Source organism: Nicotiana tabacum, chromosome 3, assembly GCF_000715075.1.
Source record: "Nicotiana tabacum cultivar K326 chromosome 3, ASM71507v2, whole genome shotgun sequence".
NCBI classification, from domain to species: domain Eukaryota; kingdom Viridiplantae; phylum Streptophyta; class Magnoliopsida; order Solanales; family Solanaceae; genus Nicotiana; species Nicotiana tabacum.
In genome coordinates, this window is record NC_134082.1 from 92,137,891 (window position 1) to 92,154,121 (window position 16,231).

Below are 16,231 nucleotides of genomic sequence, written 5' to 3' on the forward strand. Positions count from 1 at the left end.
CAAACAAATAATGATTTTTGAAAACCCAAATTTGAATTCAAAGCTTTCAAGCTTTTTAATGGCTGTCAATGGCGGAATTGCTGCTCTCTTTTCATTTGCTTTGTATTACTGAATTTTGCGATGAGAAATAGAGAGAAATGTAGAGAGAATGTCGACGAACTGAGCTTTTTGCATAACTGATTTCTACAATTTGATTTCGAATTTGTTGACGATTTTGTCTTTTTTTTATTTGTGGCTTAAGGAAAAATATCGAAGAACAGAGTTTTTGCATAAAAGAGTCTATGTAATTTGATTTTAAATTGAAGATATAGGATTTGCATTTCAAATTTGATCTGAAGGTCACTAAATCAATTAGAATATTTTGTCCCTGATTTGTAGCGCGTCTAATTAGGAAGATTCAGCTACTAATAATTAGTATTTAATGAATGGTATAATAATTGTAGAAAAACTGTGAACATAGCATGTAAATTAGAAACTATGCACATATTTGTTAATAAAGTTTTATATATGGTATAGGAAGGAAAATCTCTCTTTGGAAAATCCATATGTTATGTGCTATATTTCGAAGAAATTGCCTACGAACTCCCGTCTGCATCTCAGTTATAACAGGAATAGGCCCCAAAATAGCAACATATGACGAAATATTTGTTTACACACGAAATTTTACACCAAATTATAAATGTCATGATTAAGTGATGAAATATAATACTACATATTAATTGATCGTGATTAGTGATAAATTATGAAAAACACATGTCATGACTTCATTAGTTTGCCACAAGCACCAGTTCCTGTCAAAACCCTCAAACTTTGGAAGCAAGTCCAAAATGACACAACAGGGTATAGGATCTGAACCATTTTTATTATAAACAATAAAAAACAAAAATCCAGTAAGCTAATCCAACTATAATATGCCATAACTAAGAATCCATCCCTTTATAAATATTTTTGTGTTGATTGTTCATGGTCCTGAATGAGTTGAAAGTTGAAAGGGTACTCATAGAATACTTAAAAAAACATATACTCCAGTAGTTGACAGAAACAAGGCAGACACTGTAAGTTTGTAACTTACGAATTGCGAAGCTCTGAACCTCAAACTACTCGAGAGATTGAAGTCATAGATATACTTATAGAATTCAAAAAGGAGCTACCAACGATGGTACGTTGGGTCATTTGGGTTAATAGCCTTGGCCCTGCGTGCAATTTTTGGTCAAGACACAAACGATGAATTGCAAATTATCTGTGAACAAGCTCATCCAAACATCACTATATTCGAAAATGAATCAATAGTTCTCTAACACGATAACCTGATCGTATTATCTTCGTACGAGAGCACAGGTCTCAAGTTTGTCACTAAAACAAAGATGATTGATAAGAAAAGATTTCATATAAACTACAGTAGTTACATCCACATACTAGGTGAACCAATTACACAGTTGCTCACTCCAGTATCCATGTTGATGCGGTTTAAGAGTAACCCTAAATAATCCATCAACTGATAGCTACGAAACCAGGATGATGGACTCGTATTACTTCAGTTTGCACAATGTTGAGCAACAGAGTAGTTGGTTAGTGTAAAGCTCCGAACATAAGTGCTAATCCCAGATACACAATTAGGTTACATGCAACAACATCCAGATCATATATCTGGAAGGAGAAATAAACTGTTGAGGGCCCTCCAAAATCCCAAAAGCTTCATGACTTCACAGTATGACCTACTTCATGTCACATTCCACTTGAGTTTCACCATCTGCAAAAGCATCCTGTTTAACACATTTTCTCACGAGAAAAAAAGAGAGAAATGATTTAAACCTCAAGGAAAGGCCTTACTCTTAAGATACACCGCTAGATTTGCCTGGGCATCAGCTTCAGTGTTGAATTCCTACGATATTAAACAAGTACACCTCAGAGGGAATGAAACATGGGTATAACAATAACCTGAAGAAACTTTTTTATGCAGGGTGTATGAATAAACGTGGTGACTCTCACGTCGAGCAATGCAAAAGGCAAAAGTCAAATGCTATGCTTAGGGCACACATGCATTCACATCCACAAACAGATCAACGGAATCATTTTCAAACGGTACAATAGCACGATAAAAGAAAACATTTATTGCATAAATCGAACACGACCTCCCAGTACCAACTGCTTGCACCTCTTTCATTTCAGTCCTTTTCAGCAGATTATACCAATCATTAGTTCAGAAATATCAAGATGCTTGCACCTCAGCACATCACATTTCCACTAAACCCACTCTTTTCAAGCAAGATGCTTAGAATTAGTAAATATAGCAAGAGTTGTCCATACTCTTTCTATATGGCTGATCTGGAAAGACATAAACTGATCTTTAAGCTCTTTGACGATCTTGCACAGTTCCGCCATGTTTTGGTTTTTACATTTCCAGATTCCCTGAGTCTGTTCCATGATAAAATTAGAGAAGTATAAGTAATTGGTGACGGCCGATCATGACCAACAAGTAGATGTAGTTAAAACATAAACAGCAATGAACTGGGAAATAAATACAATCCAAGTGAAAAAAATAAGGCAGGCATGGTGAATTATAGCTTCAGTTTCAAACTTGATCTCGATGTAAGTTAGGAAGCATATGGGTCAGATAACATTCCAAAAAAGCAAGGCCGAACAAAACCCATTATTTCACGTAAACATAGCCCTTTATCCACCAATTATTTCAGTTAAGCTTGATATGGCTGATTGTTTAGTTAACGGTCCAAGATCCTAACCCATAATATCAGTTAACTAGTTATGCCTCAATGCATCTTAAATACTATTAGGAATTTACAATCACTCCCAAACATGTTACAGTTAATCTCTTCTGCTTTTCTGTTTTTGTGAAGTCCTGTTACAGTTAATCACTTACGATGCAATATTATAACAATATTCAGACTAGAATAACAACAACAATAATAGAGAAAGTAAGCTTCTTAAACTAACTGTAAAACTACATTCTCTCCCGCTTTCACATTAGGGAGTCATCGCAAAACAATGTGACCCACAGTGCTCCGCTAAAGCTGCTCATTCTTTCACTTCATTTTCTCGTTTGTCCTGTTGGTGATTATCTTTGTTCCGAGTGGTTTATTTTCTTCTTTACCTGACAACATAAGTTTTGAATGCATTTTCCAACGTTGATAAGAGACCAACTTCATACTTTATAGGTTACTTTGAGACTTCATGAACAAGATTTCTCATTGCACTTGGCTCCTTATTGTACTTTCGGGTAATTCTAAAACCAAGTACCTTTTACTAGCCTTTTAGCCTTAAAACAGTTAATTGTCTTCACTTTAGACAGAATAAAATCGCATGAACAATTACTATGCCGTCGTTAAGCTATATTTTTAAAGAAAGCTTATCAAAAAGGGGCACGCTATATCATATATCTATATAAATGGATAGATGGATTCACACCTAAGATCTTTCTTCAGATAGTAGGGGTATCCACCCCTGTGGCCATGTTCTATTTGGAGGAATAAAAAAAAATAGTCCTTCGAAGAGATGTCTACAGAAGAAAGAGAAACATGACCTGCATGCAGACAAGTTTTGAGTCTCCTTGAACTCGAATGTGTTTAAAACCTTTCTCAAGTGCATATTTCAGGCCTAAGATTACTCCTCTGTATTCAGCAACATTATTAGTTGCAACACCTAAACCTTCACGCAGCCGGAAAACCTAGCAAAAAGAGAATTATAAGCCGAAAAACTGTAAATTTGTAATGAGATAGTGATGTCTTTGAAATAGAAAAGGGAGCATACCATACTTCCATCTGCAGCTCGCAGAACAGCCCCTGCACCAGCTAGTCCAGGGTTTCCCTTTGAAGCACCATCAAACTCAAGAATGCATGTAAGCTGCATGTCGGGGAACTGATGCTATCAGTTAAAGAGGTATTCCAAGAAGCTTTATCAAATCACATAAAGATATTAACACGTACAAGAACATGGATGTTCATATCATTAAGAGTAAGACAATTTACACAACTCCTTGTGGCAACAAGGAAAATTGCTTTATTACCTTATCCATATCTTTAGAAGATAATGCTCTGTCGTTTGGAACTTAAGCGCAAATAGGATTTTACTCACTTTCAAAGCTGAAAATTAATTTAATGTAGCTTATAACAGAAGTCCAAAGAAAATATTTGTTTTAAAAACAAGGAGTTCCTCGGAGTGGAGTTCTACACGCGAATCATGTGATTGTGCTGCAATGAAGGATATATTCAACCAAAACTTATTACTAGTACCGAAATGTCTGTAAACAATCTTCAACTTTTGAAGTTACGATCAGTTTCCTGGTAAATTCTTGCCTATTTTTTCCTTGAATGCGGACATAGGACTACTTGGTAAGTGAATATGCCCCTAGCAAAAGTACCTTGCACATTCTGGGTTTGAGAGCAGTCACGAAAAATGGGGATAAAAGACTTTGTAATCCCGGAAAGCAGGAGAACGTTATACTGGGGCAAGGGAGTTGGATTAGCATCTGAGTATATAATCCCTTTGGATCATAGCCAGAAACAACCAAGTGAGCTTTTCCTTCTCGCAATTTTTTTTCCCTTCACCCTTCCTCCCCAACAGCCAGTGATCATCTACCTCCTCTCACCCCAACCACCCTCCACTAACTCCCCGATCCCAGACATGGTTTCATCTTCCCCATTTCTAGTGGGTGTCAATGAAATTCTCTCCTCCTCATCCCAGCTAGTCTGCTACTCGCTTCCCCAATGTGATGTGTTTCTCCCCAACCCGATACTCCCCTCCACCTTAATCAGTTCCATTGTTGCTGCATACACCTCCTACAGTGTAATCTTCCCCCTAATCCCTCCTTGTGGTAGTAGTCCACCCGCCCCTACCCCATGATGGAGGTTCTCTCTATCCCCCCCCCCACCCACAAAAAAACCCCGCAATATTTTTCCCATTTTCAGGGTTTTTTCCCTTTTTTTTAAGTTTCCTATTATGTTTTTTTTATAAGGTAAGTTTCCTATTATGTTTCCTCCTTTTATGCTGTACATTCTTCTCTCTTGCAATTGCTGTACATTATTTACATGGAGAAAAGTTGTCTCGATAGATCTAGAGCTCCTTGGAATCTAAACGGATTTGCTAAGAACAATAGGACAATGGAATCACAAAATTCATATATGCAAGAGCAACTAATTGGAAGATTAATATTCAGATGTTCCTACACACTTACACTTACATTAGTGGAAGCTCCCGTGTTTAACGAGTCATATTGTTCGGTTATGGACATGTATATGTCAGAGTTGAGACAAATGTGATTTAGAGAAACTCAACTTTGAAGATTCCCTAATTTATTTTAGAAAGCAATCTATTTTTGGATTGAACTTGATCGGTATAGAACGGAATAGATTCAGTACATATTGTCAACCCAACTAGTTTCGAATAGTTGATTGATTAAAAGATTGAAATATATCTTATGGTACTGACCATTTCTTTGTGGTGCTAAATTTCTCACCCAAAAAGAAAAATTGTTGAATTTGTGGGGTGAAGTTGAATGGTTACCACCAAGGGTTGGTGGTGTGATAAACAAGATCTCTCCACCCTTAACCAAAGGTCTCGGACTCAAGCCTTGGGAATGAAAAAAATCTTAGTAGAGAATGCTTCCCTTTTTTAATGGGCCTTACGCGGCGGGAATCCGGATTTAGTTGGGGTCCCAAAGCGGTACCAGACACTGGTTGGAAAACCAAAAAAGAGAAGTTGAATAAATTTGTTGGAAGTTTAATTGGTGGAATTGTTAGAAATCTAAATCACGGGACATATTTTGCATGAAAACATAGAAAACAACTTAAATCCCACAATATCAATAGTTATTACTCCCTCCGTTTCAATTTATGTGAACCTATTTCTTTTTTAGTCCGTGCCAAAAAGAATGATCCATTTCCTTATTTGGAAACAATTTACCTTTATGCAACGAATTATAGTCACACAAAATATAAATTGAAATGGAGGGAGTACCTTACAAAAAAAGGCAATAGGAATATCAAACTTTAGCCAATGCCATTATCGGACTCAATACCGTGACCTAGTACTAAACCAAATGCTTGACTGGACATGAACAGATTATAGCCACTTTTCTGGTGATTAAACTGATGTACAAAATGTTAGACAGGATTATCAAAATGACACCTCCTTAATAGTTGGGCATACCAAATGATTCCTTAAGACTTCCTAATTCCCTGTTGTTCATTGATTGACAAGTTCAGACATAAAGAGAACTCTCTCTGATTTATTATTTAAGGAGTTAACCTCCAGGCCAAATTACTCATCCATAAGCATCTATTCTCCTCACATACTGTCACTGAATTGTCTCACTTCTCCATCAGATCTTGACATCAAAATTCAAAGACAAACATAACTTCCATCATCCAAGAAGAACTAGATATTTTAGTAATTGCAACTGAGGCAATGCCATAATCAATAGCCGCTCAACAATTAATGGGACTCAGAAAAAGAGCTGGCAGGAAGTAGTAACAAGACAATGTTTATGTAATTTCATTAGTTGCTGCGACAGAAAGGTTTCTCTATTTCAAACAACACCACCATTTTACAAGAATATAGGGAAAGCATGGCAGAAGAGTACCCTGAATAAATGGAACATGCCATGGGTAACCAAGCAGTCCTCAAAGCCAAAATTTCATGGATTCACTTAACATATTGAACAAATACTAAAAACCTTAATCTACGCTTAGAAGAAATTGTACATTGAAACCAGAAAAGATGTAGCTACAAAAATAATTGGCTATAAAAAGAAACTTACACAATAAGTAGATATCGGGGGATCTTCAAGGAAATTGTCTAATTTGGCATGCTTTTGTTGAGCAGCAGCTGAAAAAGAAGCTGATGGAACCACAGCTAACTGAATGAAAGACAGCATACTTTAACCTCTTTGAAACAAAAAAACGTCAAGTAAACTTCCACAGAAAACACATAGAATCTTCATGTATTCAATCTATCTAACTGATAAAAACAATTTTGTTTCCATCACATAAGTATTCAGAGACATTAACCATGAGCATCACTGCACTTATCTGGCTTAAATTCTTCAACAGCTAAAGCCTTTTTCGTATATAGTAGTCTAAAGTTTTTACTTTTATACCAAAAATTGGAGGAATCACGAAATTTTCTTTAGCCCAAGCCCCGATAAACTAGAACTTCCTTATAGCATGTATGAGAGTTGAGTTCTGATGATATCAAAAACTCATTATCAGACTAAAAGCAACTAATGCTAACTATAAAGCTGTTACAAGATGCTCTTCAGGCTGCAGACAAATTTAAGTGAGCATTTCCCATTCTGCTGGTTATAAACGTCATTCTAGACCTCTCAGTGGACCATCTCAAATGCATTTCACTAAAACACAACAGCTAGAGAATACACATGTGAATCTAATTATCGCCATCCTATCCTACCACAAGCGTTTTAAAGTGACCAATATGAAATACCTTTTAGATGACAGAAGCTAGGTGACTGGTAGCCCGTTTGGCCAAGCTGCAAAAATCAGCTTATTTTGAAAAGTGCTTTTCTCAAAAGTACTTTTGGTGAGAAGCAGTTTGTGTTTAGCTAATTAATTTGAAAAGCACTTCTGAGCAGCAATTAGTGTTTGGCCAAGCTTTTAAAAATTGCTTCTAAGTGTATTTTTCTCAAAAGTGTTTTTCAAAAAAGTGCTTTTGGAGAGAAGCTACTTCTTTCTGCTTCTCCTCAAAAAGCACTTATTTTTCTTTCAAAAGCTTGGCCAAACACTTCAACTTTGAAAAAAAAGTGCTTCTAGGATTGGAGAAAGCTTGTCCAAACAGGCTATGGGTCTTAAAAAGAGAAAGCGGTTGTGAAAGTTCAGTTCAATGAAGTATTTCCCAAACAATAAGCAAAAGAGTAACCTGGAGTCCTGGACAGACAATTCAAGATCTTACCTGCATACTCGTTTCCTGATAATTCTTCCCAATAGGTTTATCTTTGGAAGAACCTGGTTGCTACAAAATACGAAGATTCATAATTTCAGTTGCATGACATGATATTTGATTTAAATTGTAGCAGTAGCAGGACAGGTAGATACTTTCTTCAAATACAAGATCCATAATACACCAAACATAGCTAAAACAGAACAAAAGATCTGATGCCTCCAAACAAGTGTTTAATATATAAAAGCCGTATTCTGTAAAATATGTCATGACCATTTGGTGGCCAAATAACATAGATTGTGGGATATAATTACATGATGTCAATTGACAAAATAAGAAAAAAGTAAAACCTCCATTAGTAATAGAACCTAATTTGATATTCATTCAAAGCCTAGGTATCGGAAACATATAGCTATAACCAGACTTTTATCAACTAAACATAATACTTGTAGAAAGGAAGATGTGGGGCGAGGAATATAGATCTTTAGCTGTAGAAAGCCAATAGTGTAATCGCTACCACTGGGTTGCCTTTTACATAGTTGAAACATCAAAAACCACGCAGTTTGACCTAGCAGAAATGATAGGTAAAGATAATCTACTATGGCATCCTTGTTGAGACCTCAGATAGATTCTGGATTCATTCAATAAAGAAAAATGGTAAATAATCGCGCATCAGTTAAGGCCTACAGCACCCTAAAAATGTGTCTACACTCTACAGAATAACGTGAAAGGATAGATTACAAAACTAATAACAATTGGCATCCAGATAGGTGGAATAGAGAAAGCAAAATTTGGTATTGATACAATAAAATATTAACCAAAACTTGACCCAACCATCACCAGATAAATGAGAGACAACAATCATTAATAAGAATGAGGACATGAACTTTCTGAGAAGTTGATACATGAACAACAAGATCAGAGAAGCAGTACACATTCTTTGAGTTATAAACTTATAATGATAAGAGATGATAATATATGCTGCCAACTCAAACTATTCAAGTGAGCAAGTGGGCATATAACGGTCTAACATTAATAGTGAACTGGCAAAGGTAGTCAAATAACAGGCCAAGGATTATTTCTAACCCGAAAAGGACAGGGGACAAGTATGCCAAAAAGATCATCTCGGACGTCACTGGAATCAATAGAATACATTGCATTTTTAAGTCCATGTGAGGAAAGATACTCTTCGGATTCTTTAGCCAGGCGATACCCTTTAAAAACACTTATGACAGGTTCACCAACCTGAAATGGATGAAAATAAGTCAAATGATATCGAACGAAAAAACATAAAAAGATAATGTTTCATCAGTAAACAATACATTTAATTTGTTAAGGACATGTGCATAAACTTTTTCTTTAACTGAAGTGCAGTGAATGTGCATTCACTGCTTACATTTTTTTTTGATGACCGAGAAATCCGTCTGGGGCCGATCCTTTGGACCAATCGCAGCCTTCGAAACTCGGTGGATAATGGGCCCGCCCCTCTACCCTTCTCCACTTAAATACCAGGCTTTGCTTTGCATGGTGTGGGGGCTTGAACCTGTGACCTAAGACACAAATCCACCACCCTTTGCCACTTGAGCTAGGCCCTGGGGGCAGTGAACTAAGGTATTAAATGATTATATTTTTTTTTATATACATATTTAAAACCTTCATAAAAGTAGTATAAATCATACAAGTAATATCCTTCCATCAAAAACTTTATAAAACTGTTTTAAAATGTAGTCAAATATAAATTTGAATGACTTTAACAATAGTTGTGCATTTTTTCTGGGACAGGCAAGTAGTAATAAATAAAGAAATTGCACTCATGGATAAATATCACCAGAGACAACAGGACTTTAGCAATACTTGACATGTTCAAAGGCTAAGTGAGTGGAATAACTGCAAAAGGTAGAAAAAACTTACACAAGATCTGAGAAGCGCTTGTAGATCGCTCAAGCTCTTATAAACCCCTATAACGTCCCCCTTACGAACAACATAAAAAGCATCCTTTTCATCTCCCATTGAAGCTTCAAATACAGCCCCCTTACTTCAATGTGCAAGTTACTCTACCACTCTACTGAGAATATACAATCAAGTAAAAAAAATCCATCAGCAAAGAACAATTTCACGACTGAATGAACAATGTTTTACTTATAGATTAGCGGCAAGTATGAACAAAATGGATGAATTTCAGCATAGCCAGATCAAATATTTTAAGCAGAGTACCACCCATCACTACTACTTCGTGACAATACTTTCAAACTTAAAATGTAAAGTATAAAATTAAATTATTTAAAATATAGAAAGGCATCATTTTTTAGGACAGACTAAAAAGGAAAGAGTATATTATAATTTGGGACGGAAGGAGTAATTTTTTAAAAATGTTCAACTTATGGAGTATAAGTTAAGGCGAAGACAGTGGGTGCATCATACAGCTGCATCCGCCCCTGTAATTTACAACTCGTCACTTACTCTTAATGATCATTTCATTCAGCAGACTATAATGAAAAAACCCTAGAGAATGGAAAAAGGTATTGAAAGCAAAGATGAATTACTGGAAATCTTACTGAACAGAGAGCGGAGAATGAGAACTCCGTGCGGAGTGGTAATGGAGGATCTTAAGGAAAGGAAAAGAAGGGAATTTGTGAGTTGTACTTTTGGCTATCATAAGTGCACCTTCAGTTTAGGCAGTGAACTGTAACATCGGAGGTGACTTGTCGAAACACGAAATACAGAAACCGGAGCTGTTTCTTTGGGCTTGTTGGCGGGAAAACTTTGTGGGCTCTCGGTTTTTCGGCCCATCAGACTTGTTCAAGTATGTGATTGCAAAATTAAAACTCTACTAAATTTTCTTTTTAAATTTTTTTACAAAAGCTCAAAGACTTTTCTTCTTTATTTGTGGAGTTCGGTTAAAACATAATTTGGCAAAATAGAAGCAAACACCGCCTTCGTTTCCTAACTGACAAAATAAATTATTTAGTTTATGTTATAGAGTATTTTATATATTGTAAATGGCTATTTTTTAAAGAGATTTTAGAGTTTGTTACTTTGTGGCTAATTCACGTCTTCCCTATAAATAGAGGGGTTCCATTCCATTGTAATTCATCCCAAATCAGTAAGAATTTTCTCTCTTTCTTTGCAATATTCTTCTTTTCTTTATTGTTATATAACACGTTATCAGCCCGGGACTCTAACCAACTGAGTCGAGGGCGATTGTTTTAGTTTGTAGATATACTATTAATTGGTTGTCTAATGTTTGAAAAAAATAAACCACTCGTGGAGAGAAGATATAGGAATTTGCGTGAGACTCTTGCGTGAATGCATTGACATTCCTGTACTAGACATCTACTTTGGTCACCAGACTTTGGGATACGTGCATGGTGCTCAACTTCTACATAATATTGAGCAGAATGATTGTCAATCGTTCCATGAACTTTCTTCAAGAATAAATTATGGATTTAAGGTAAGTATTTTACCTTATTTTTCTCGAGATTCTATAATTTGATTTTAAATACAAGTAAAGACAATAAATTTTGAATATAACTCTAATAGAGTTTGTAAGAAATTATAACTACCCAAGGTGGTAAAAAATTTATGTCTTGTCATAATCAAATTCATGTATGATTATGAGCACAAGAAGTGAAAATTCGTCTCATCGAATTTGCTTCATTCTCATTCCTTTTAGAGAATGTGGTAGAAGTATGTGATAAGTCTGAAAGAGGACAAATTATTACCGTGAAGGTATCAATGGATGTGGACGTGGCAACAGACGAAATTACAATCGTCATCATTGTGATAATGAGAACAATAAGAATTCTCATAATAATCATCCACTATGTGAAAGTCATGTTTGTCATCGATTTGACATGAGATTTTGTAAAGCACATATAGTTAATTATGGTTCCATAATATGAATGTGACAACATGTGATTTATGAATACATATTTATCTATATCTATCTATCTATATTATTATAAAAGCACGAATAATTTAGGTTAAATATTGAACAACTAAAATATCCTTGAAATATTGATCGACTTTTATAACCTTAATTATTTGTATAATTTAGGGAAATTACATAAGTTGTCACCCGACCTATGGCCCAAATCCCGCTTACACACTTTATGTGGACCATAATAACCTTACACACGCAACCTTTCTAAAGTGTGCCTAGTACACACCCCCTTTGACCAGGTCTAAGCGTGTGTAATACAAACTGGACCAGGCACGTGGACAGTATTTCAAGACAATTTCTGTCTTTAATAAACGGTCAAAAACACATTCCAACGACCCTTTTTAAAAGATTAAAAGGGCCTTAACCCATTTCTATCTATACTAGGACCCGATTTTCATCTTCTTCTTCCTCCTTGAAAGCTCTAAAGTGAAGAAAATTTTATCTTCTTGAAGACAAAATTTATTCCTCTTCTTGAAGCTCGAAGCCGATATTACAATCTTCTTCTATTTCTTCCTTCTCTTTTTTGACATAAGGGTTAAATTTCTAGGGCTCAATTTTAAGGTTTGGGAAAATGCATAATCTGAGAAAATTTTGCTATTGTGGTGAAGAAGTTGTGGTGATACAGTCATGGAGTGTTGATAATCCGGGTCGTCGATTTTACAGATGTCCATTTTATGAGATAAATATCAATTGTACTTTTCTAATCGATTTTATATTTCGTAATAATTTTTTCTCTTCAATTTTTCAGAGGGACAGTCGATCGACATGTAATTTCTTTATGTGGTTTGACCCCCCCAACTCCAGAGCACTTGAAAATGGTGATTTTGGGGCTGTTGAAGAAGAAGAGGGCATTTGATGCATTGTTGAAGTAAAATAGAAACCAAAGAAATTGGAGGAGATTGTGTGTGTTGATTTTAATTGCAATTGTGTTGAAGTTGATTGTGTTAGGTACTTCTAAAGATTGTTATATAATGTAAGAAAATGAATGAAGTTTTTTGGTAGATTTTGTATCCCTTTGTTAGAAATGAATGAAATCTTTTGGCAATAGTTAATGTTGTTTTGTTTGAGTTTGTTGCTGGGTGAGTTGAATGATTTTTTTTGGCAATTGTTATTGTTGTTTCGTTTGACTTTGTTGTTGTGTGAGCTGATAGTGCAGTTAAAACACACCTCAAATTGTGATAAAACACTGAAACACAGTCAAATAGTGGCTAATATACAACTCAAATGCTGAAATTTTCCAGAAATAACAGCATACAAAAATGACAGCACAAATGCTTAACAACATACCAAAATAACAACATTCATACAACACTAAAGATACATCTGCCCAGAAATTATCAAACAACACTAAAAATATATTTCATCATAGAGTAAAGGTGTTCATTACAGTCACCTAATAGCAGCAGTCTGCCTTAACAAAAATATATGCTGCCCAGTTTTACAGCATACCAAAATAACAGCAGGCTACCTTAACAAAATAACAGCACTAACAGCAAACCTAAATAGCAATTCCAAATTAACCTAACAACAGTTCCAAATTAACCTAACAACAGTTCCAAAGGAAAATTACAGCAGTTCCAAAATAAATTAACAGTGACAATAACAGAATTCAGTGGTTGTTCTTGGATGGCTGGGATGATGAACTTGCTTGACTTAAATTGGATTGAGATGCGGCAGTTCTGGAACGAGTTGCGGCAGTTCTTTCAAGTTGTCTTCTAGTAATGGCTGGTCTACCATTCCATTTTACACCAATTCTTGGCTTGTATGCACACTCCAAAATATCTGCCGAGGACCTCTTTTCACCACCATGAGAGACCACTCTTGGCTTACCTCCACCAGACTATCAAAAATAGAAAATATTCAGTAAAGTTGTTAAAGCAAACAAGATATAAAATTAACTTTAAACTACTTACAGAAAAATTTGTGAACCCATTGCTTGATTGAAATAGTCCAAACCCAGAACTTCCCCTACCACTACCAGTTCCTCTTCATCTACTAGCAGCAGTTCCTTTTCCTCTACCAGCAGCAGCAATGGTAGAAGTAGTTGGAGTTGAAGCTCTGCCAACAGTTCATGTTCCTCTTGCTCTGCCTCTTCCTCTTCCTCCACATCTTTGTATATATGAAGCATTTGCTGGAGTAGAATCTGTAACAGAATATCTTAGGGCAACTCCTCTTGTTGTGACCATATCCACCACAGTTTGAACATGTCATCTCCATACCCTTTCTTGAAAGCTTTCCAGACGTAGGATGTTCAGTTTCTTCTCTTCTTCTCTTCTTCTTTGGTCTGCCAGACATCTTTTTAATTGGTGGGAGTTCAATTTGTGGATTGATAGATGTTGGCCACATTTGCATGGTTGACACTGGCTGGATGAATGTTGAATATACCTTCAGATAGGTGGATTTGTGGTACTAGTGAGATATGTAATTAATTGGGTCAAGGTTCTTGAAATGCATAGCAGCAATGGCATAAACACAAGGGATACCCTTCAGCATCCATGACCTGCATGTACAAGTTTGAGCTTGCATATTCACACAATGCTTCAGCACCACTCTTAATGAGGTATCCTCAACCTCATAGTCATATTCACCATTCCACTTGATTGTATACCTCATAGATTGGGTCATGTTATCCTGATACACCTTTATAGCAATTGGGGATATATCACATATCCATGTATCTGCAAACTCCCTCAACTTTTCTATTCTCTCCATAATCTTCACTCTAATTTCCTTCAACATTGTGATAATTGTCTTGTGCCGAGTAGTAAGTATTCAAGCATTAAATGTTTCACACATATTGTTTCCAAATATATCCCATTTCCTGTCACAGTTGAAGTATGCTCTGTACTAGGTTTCCTTGTTATACCTCAAGAGGCTCTCACATACCTCATTCCCAAGCATATTCAAACTGTCCAGGTGAAAATTCAGTTCTACCACACATGATGCTCTATCACACCTCCAGAAGTTGTTTCTCCTCTCCAATCTTTGGACCAGTTTGCTAATATATGTCTGGCATACCACCTATGTTCACTTTCAGGAAACACTTCTGATACAGCTTTAAGCAATCCCTTAAACATAAAAAGAATTGAATTAGTTGCCAACAGAAACAGAAATTAGAAAAAATAAATATTGACAGAAAACAGAAACAGAAGAATATATTCACCTTTTGCATATCAGACATGATAGTAAGATCCCTTCCATCTTGAAGCTCTAAGTCATGAGTCACACACTTCAGAAACCATGTCCAAGTGAAACTGTTCTCAACCTCTACAATGGCCCAAGCTATAGGAAACATCTGATTATTTCCATCCTTTGATACTGCTACAAGAAGTTGACCCTTACAAATGCCTTTCAGAAAACAACCATCAAGGCCAATTATCCTTCTGCAACCTTCAGACCATCCTTTTTTCATAGCATAGACGCAAACATAAAATAAATTGAAGACAAGCTTGCCTTCACCTTGATCTTCTACCTTTACAACACAAGTTGTACCTGGATTTGTCTGTAACAGAATATCTCTATAATCATAAAGTCTCTTGAACTCAGCATGCACATCACCTATTATCTCCTTCAGAATTTTTGCTCTAGCTCTATGTACATTAGACCTACCAACATATATGTCCGGTTCATCCTTAATGAGTTTCTTTAGCTCCTAAACTTTCATATTTGGTTGACACACAATCTTATCCTTGTAATGCTTTGCTAGGTATCTGGAGTTGCAAAGCTTGTTTTTATTTGTTTTGTAACACTTGTGGATAGGGCAATACCTTTTTACCTTAAAATTGTTGGATCTGCCATCTTTGCTTGCAGCCAAGATCCATGGACATTTTGGATGCATGCATCTTACCCTCACCCTACCAGGTTCATTAATATACTTTTCAAGTTGAACTCCTTTCTGAATTGCATACTTACTAACAACAAACCTAAATTGTTCAACACTCTCAAAAATCAGCCCCAACTCCCAGGTTATTTTCTTGACAGTTGGATCAAATATCAGGGCTTTCTTCCTCCTCTTGGCAGCCATTTTCTCCTTATGTTCTTCATCAAATTCATCTTTCAGCATCTGAAGGAAAACTTTCAGCATCTGAAGACCCAAAGTAAGGCTCATCTGTCCCTACTAAGCCTGTGTATCTATCTTGCTTGCTACCAGTTCTTAATTCATCAAAACCAATATCAACTCCTGCATCACCTAGGTTAATATCAGCTCTATCTTCTGGCCTTTCACTCCTTTTCCTCCTATACTTCTTCACTTCATCCCTACACTGTACAAATTCTTCATGAACATTAGATCCATAATCCTTATCACCAGGAACATGTAGATCTACTCCATCACTCTCATCACTATCACTATTGTCAAAGTCTGAATCATTCTCATTATCA

At 36.0% G+C, this 16,231-nt stretch overlaps 2 protein-coding genes across 9 annotated transcripts; both read right to left on the reverse strand.

Moving 5' to 3' along the window:
- Positions 1-1,243: 1,243 nt before the first annotated feature.
- On the reverse strand, positions 1,244-10,619 carry LOC107828087 (uncharacterized). Of its 8 annotated transcripts, none has more exons than XM_075249647.1 (10): positions 10,464-10,619; positions 9,820-9,970; positions 8,995-9,153; positions 7,921-7,980; positions 6,773-6,871; positions 3,766-3,858; positions 3,539-3,682; positions 2,308-2,415; positions 1,831-1,882; positions 1,244-1,750 (listed from the first exon to the last, which is right to left on the reverse strand). In XM_075249647.1, the coding sequence occupies exons 2-10, from the start codon at positions 9,916-9,918 to the stop codon at positions 1,716-1,718; spliced, it is 849 nt and encodes a 282-aa protein (XP_075105748.1). In that variant the 5' UTR covers positions 9,919-9,970; positions 10,464-10,619; the 3' UTR covers positions 1,244-1,715. The 8 variants fall into 8 exon arrangements, with proteins under 8 accessions (XP_075105748.1, XP_016510822.1, XP_016510825.1 ...); XM_016655336.2 differs by having other exon boundaries at positions 3,766-3,873; XM_016655339.2 differs by having other exon boundaries at positions 9,820-9,973.
- A 4,162-nt stretch (positions 10,620-14,781) lies between these two features.
- Positions 14,782-15,875, reverse strand: LOC142176648 (uncharacterized). The gene is made up of 3 exons (XM_075244737.1): positions 15,627-15,875; positions 15,015-15,503; positions 14,782-14,919 (listed from the first exon to the last, which is right to left on the reverse strand). The coding sequence occupies exons 1-3, from the start codon at positions 15,873-15,875 to the stop codon at positions 14,782-14,784; spliced, it is 876 nt and encodes a 291-aa protein (XP_075100838.1).
- Between the last annotated feature and the right edge of the window lie 356 nt (positions 15,876-16,231).

Bases quoted from the DNA above. Each gene is read 5' to 3' on its own strand.
- LOC107828087 (XM_016655336.2), bottom strand. From the start codon at position 9,918: ATGGGAGATGAAAAGGATGCTTTTTATGTTGTTCGTAAGGGGGACGTT. The intron at 9,154-9,819 runs GTAAGTTTTTTC...CATCCATTTCAG, and splicing joins AAGCGCTTCTCAGATCTTGT to GTTGGTGAACCTGTCATAAG. The intron at 1,751-1,830 runs GTAAGGCCTTTC...ATGCTTTTGCAG, and splicing joins TCTAGCGGTGTATCTTAAGA to ATGGTGAAACTCAAGTGGAA.
- LOC142176648 (XM_075244737.1), bottom strand. From the start codon at position 15,875: ATGGCTGCCAAGAGGAGGAAGAAAGCCCTGATATTTGATCCAACTGTC. The intron at 15,504-15,626 runs GTAAAAAGGTAT...ATGAAAGTTTAG, and splicing joins GCAGATCCAACAATTTTAAG to GAGCTAAAGAAACTCATTAA. The intron at 14,920-15,014 runs GTGAATATATTC...TTTATGTTTAAG, and splicing joins TCATGTCTGATATGCAAAAG to GGATTGCTTAAAGCTGTATC.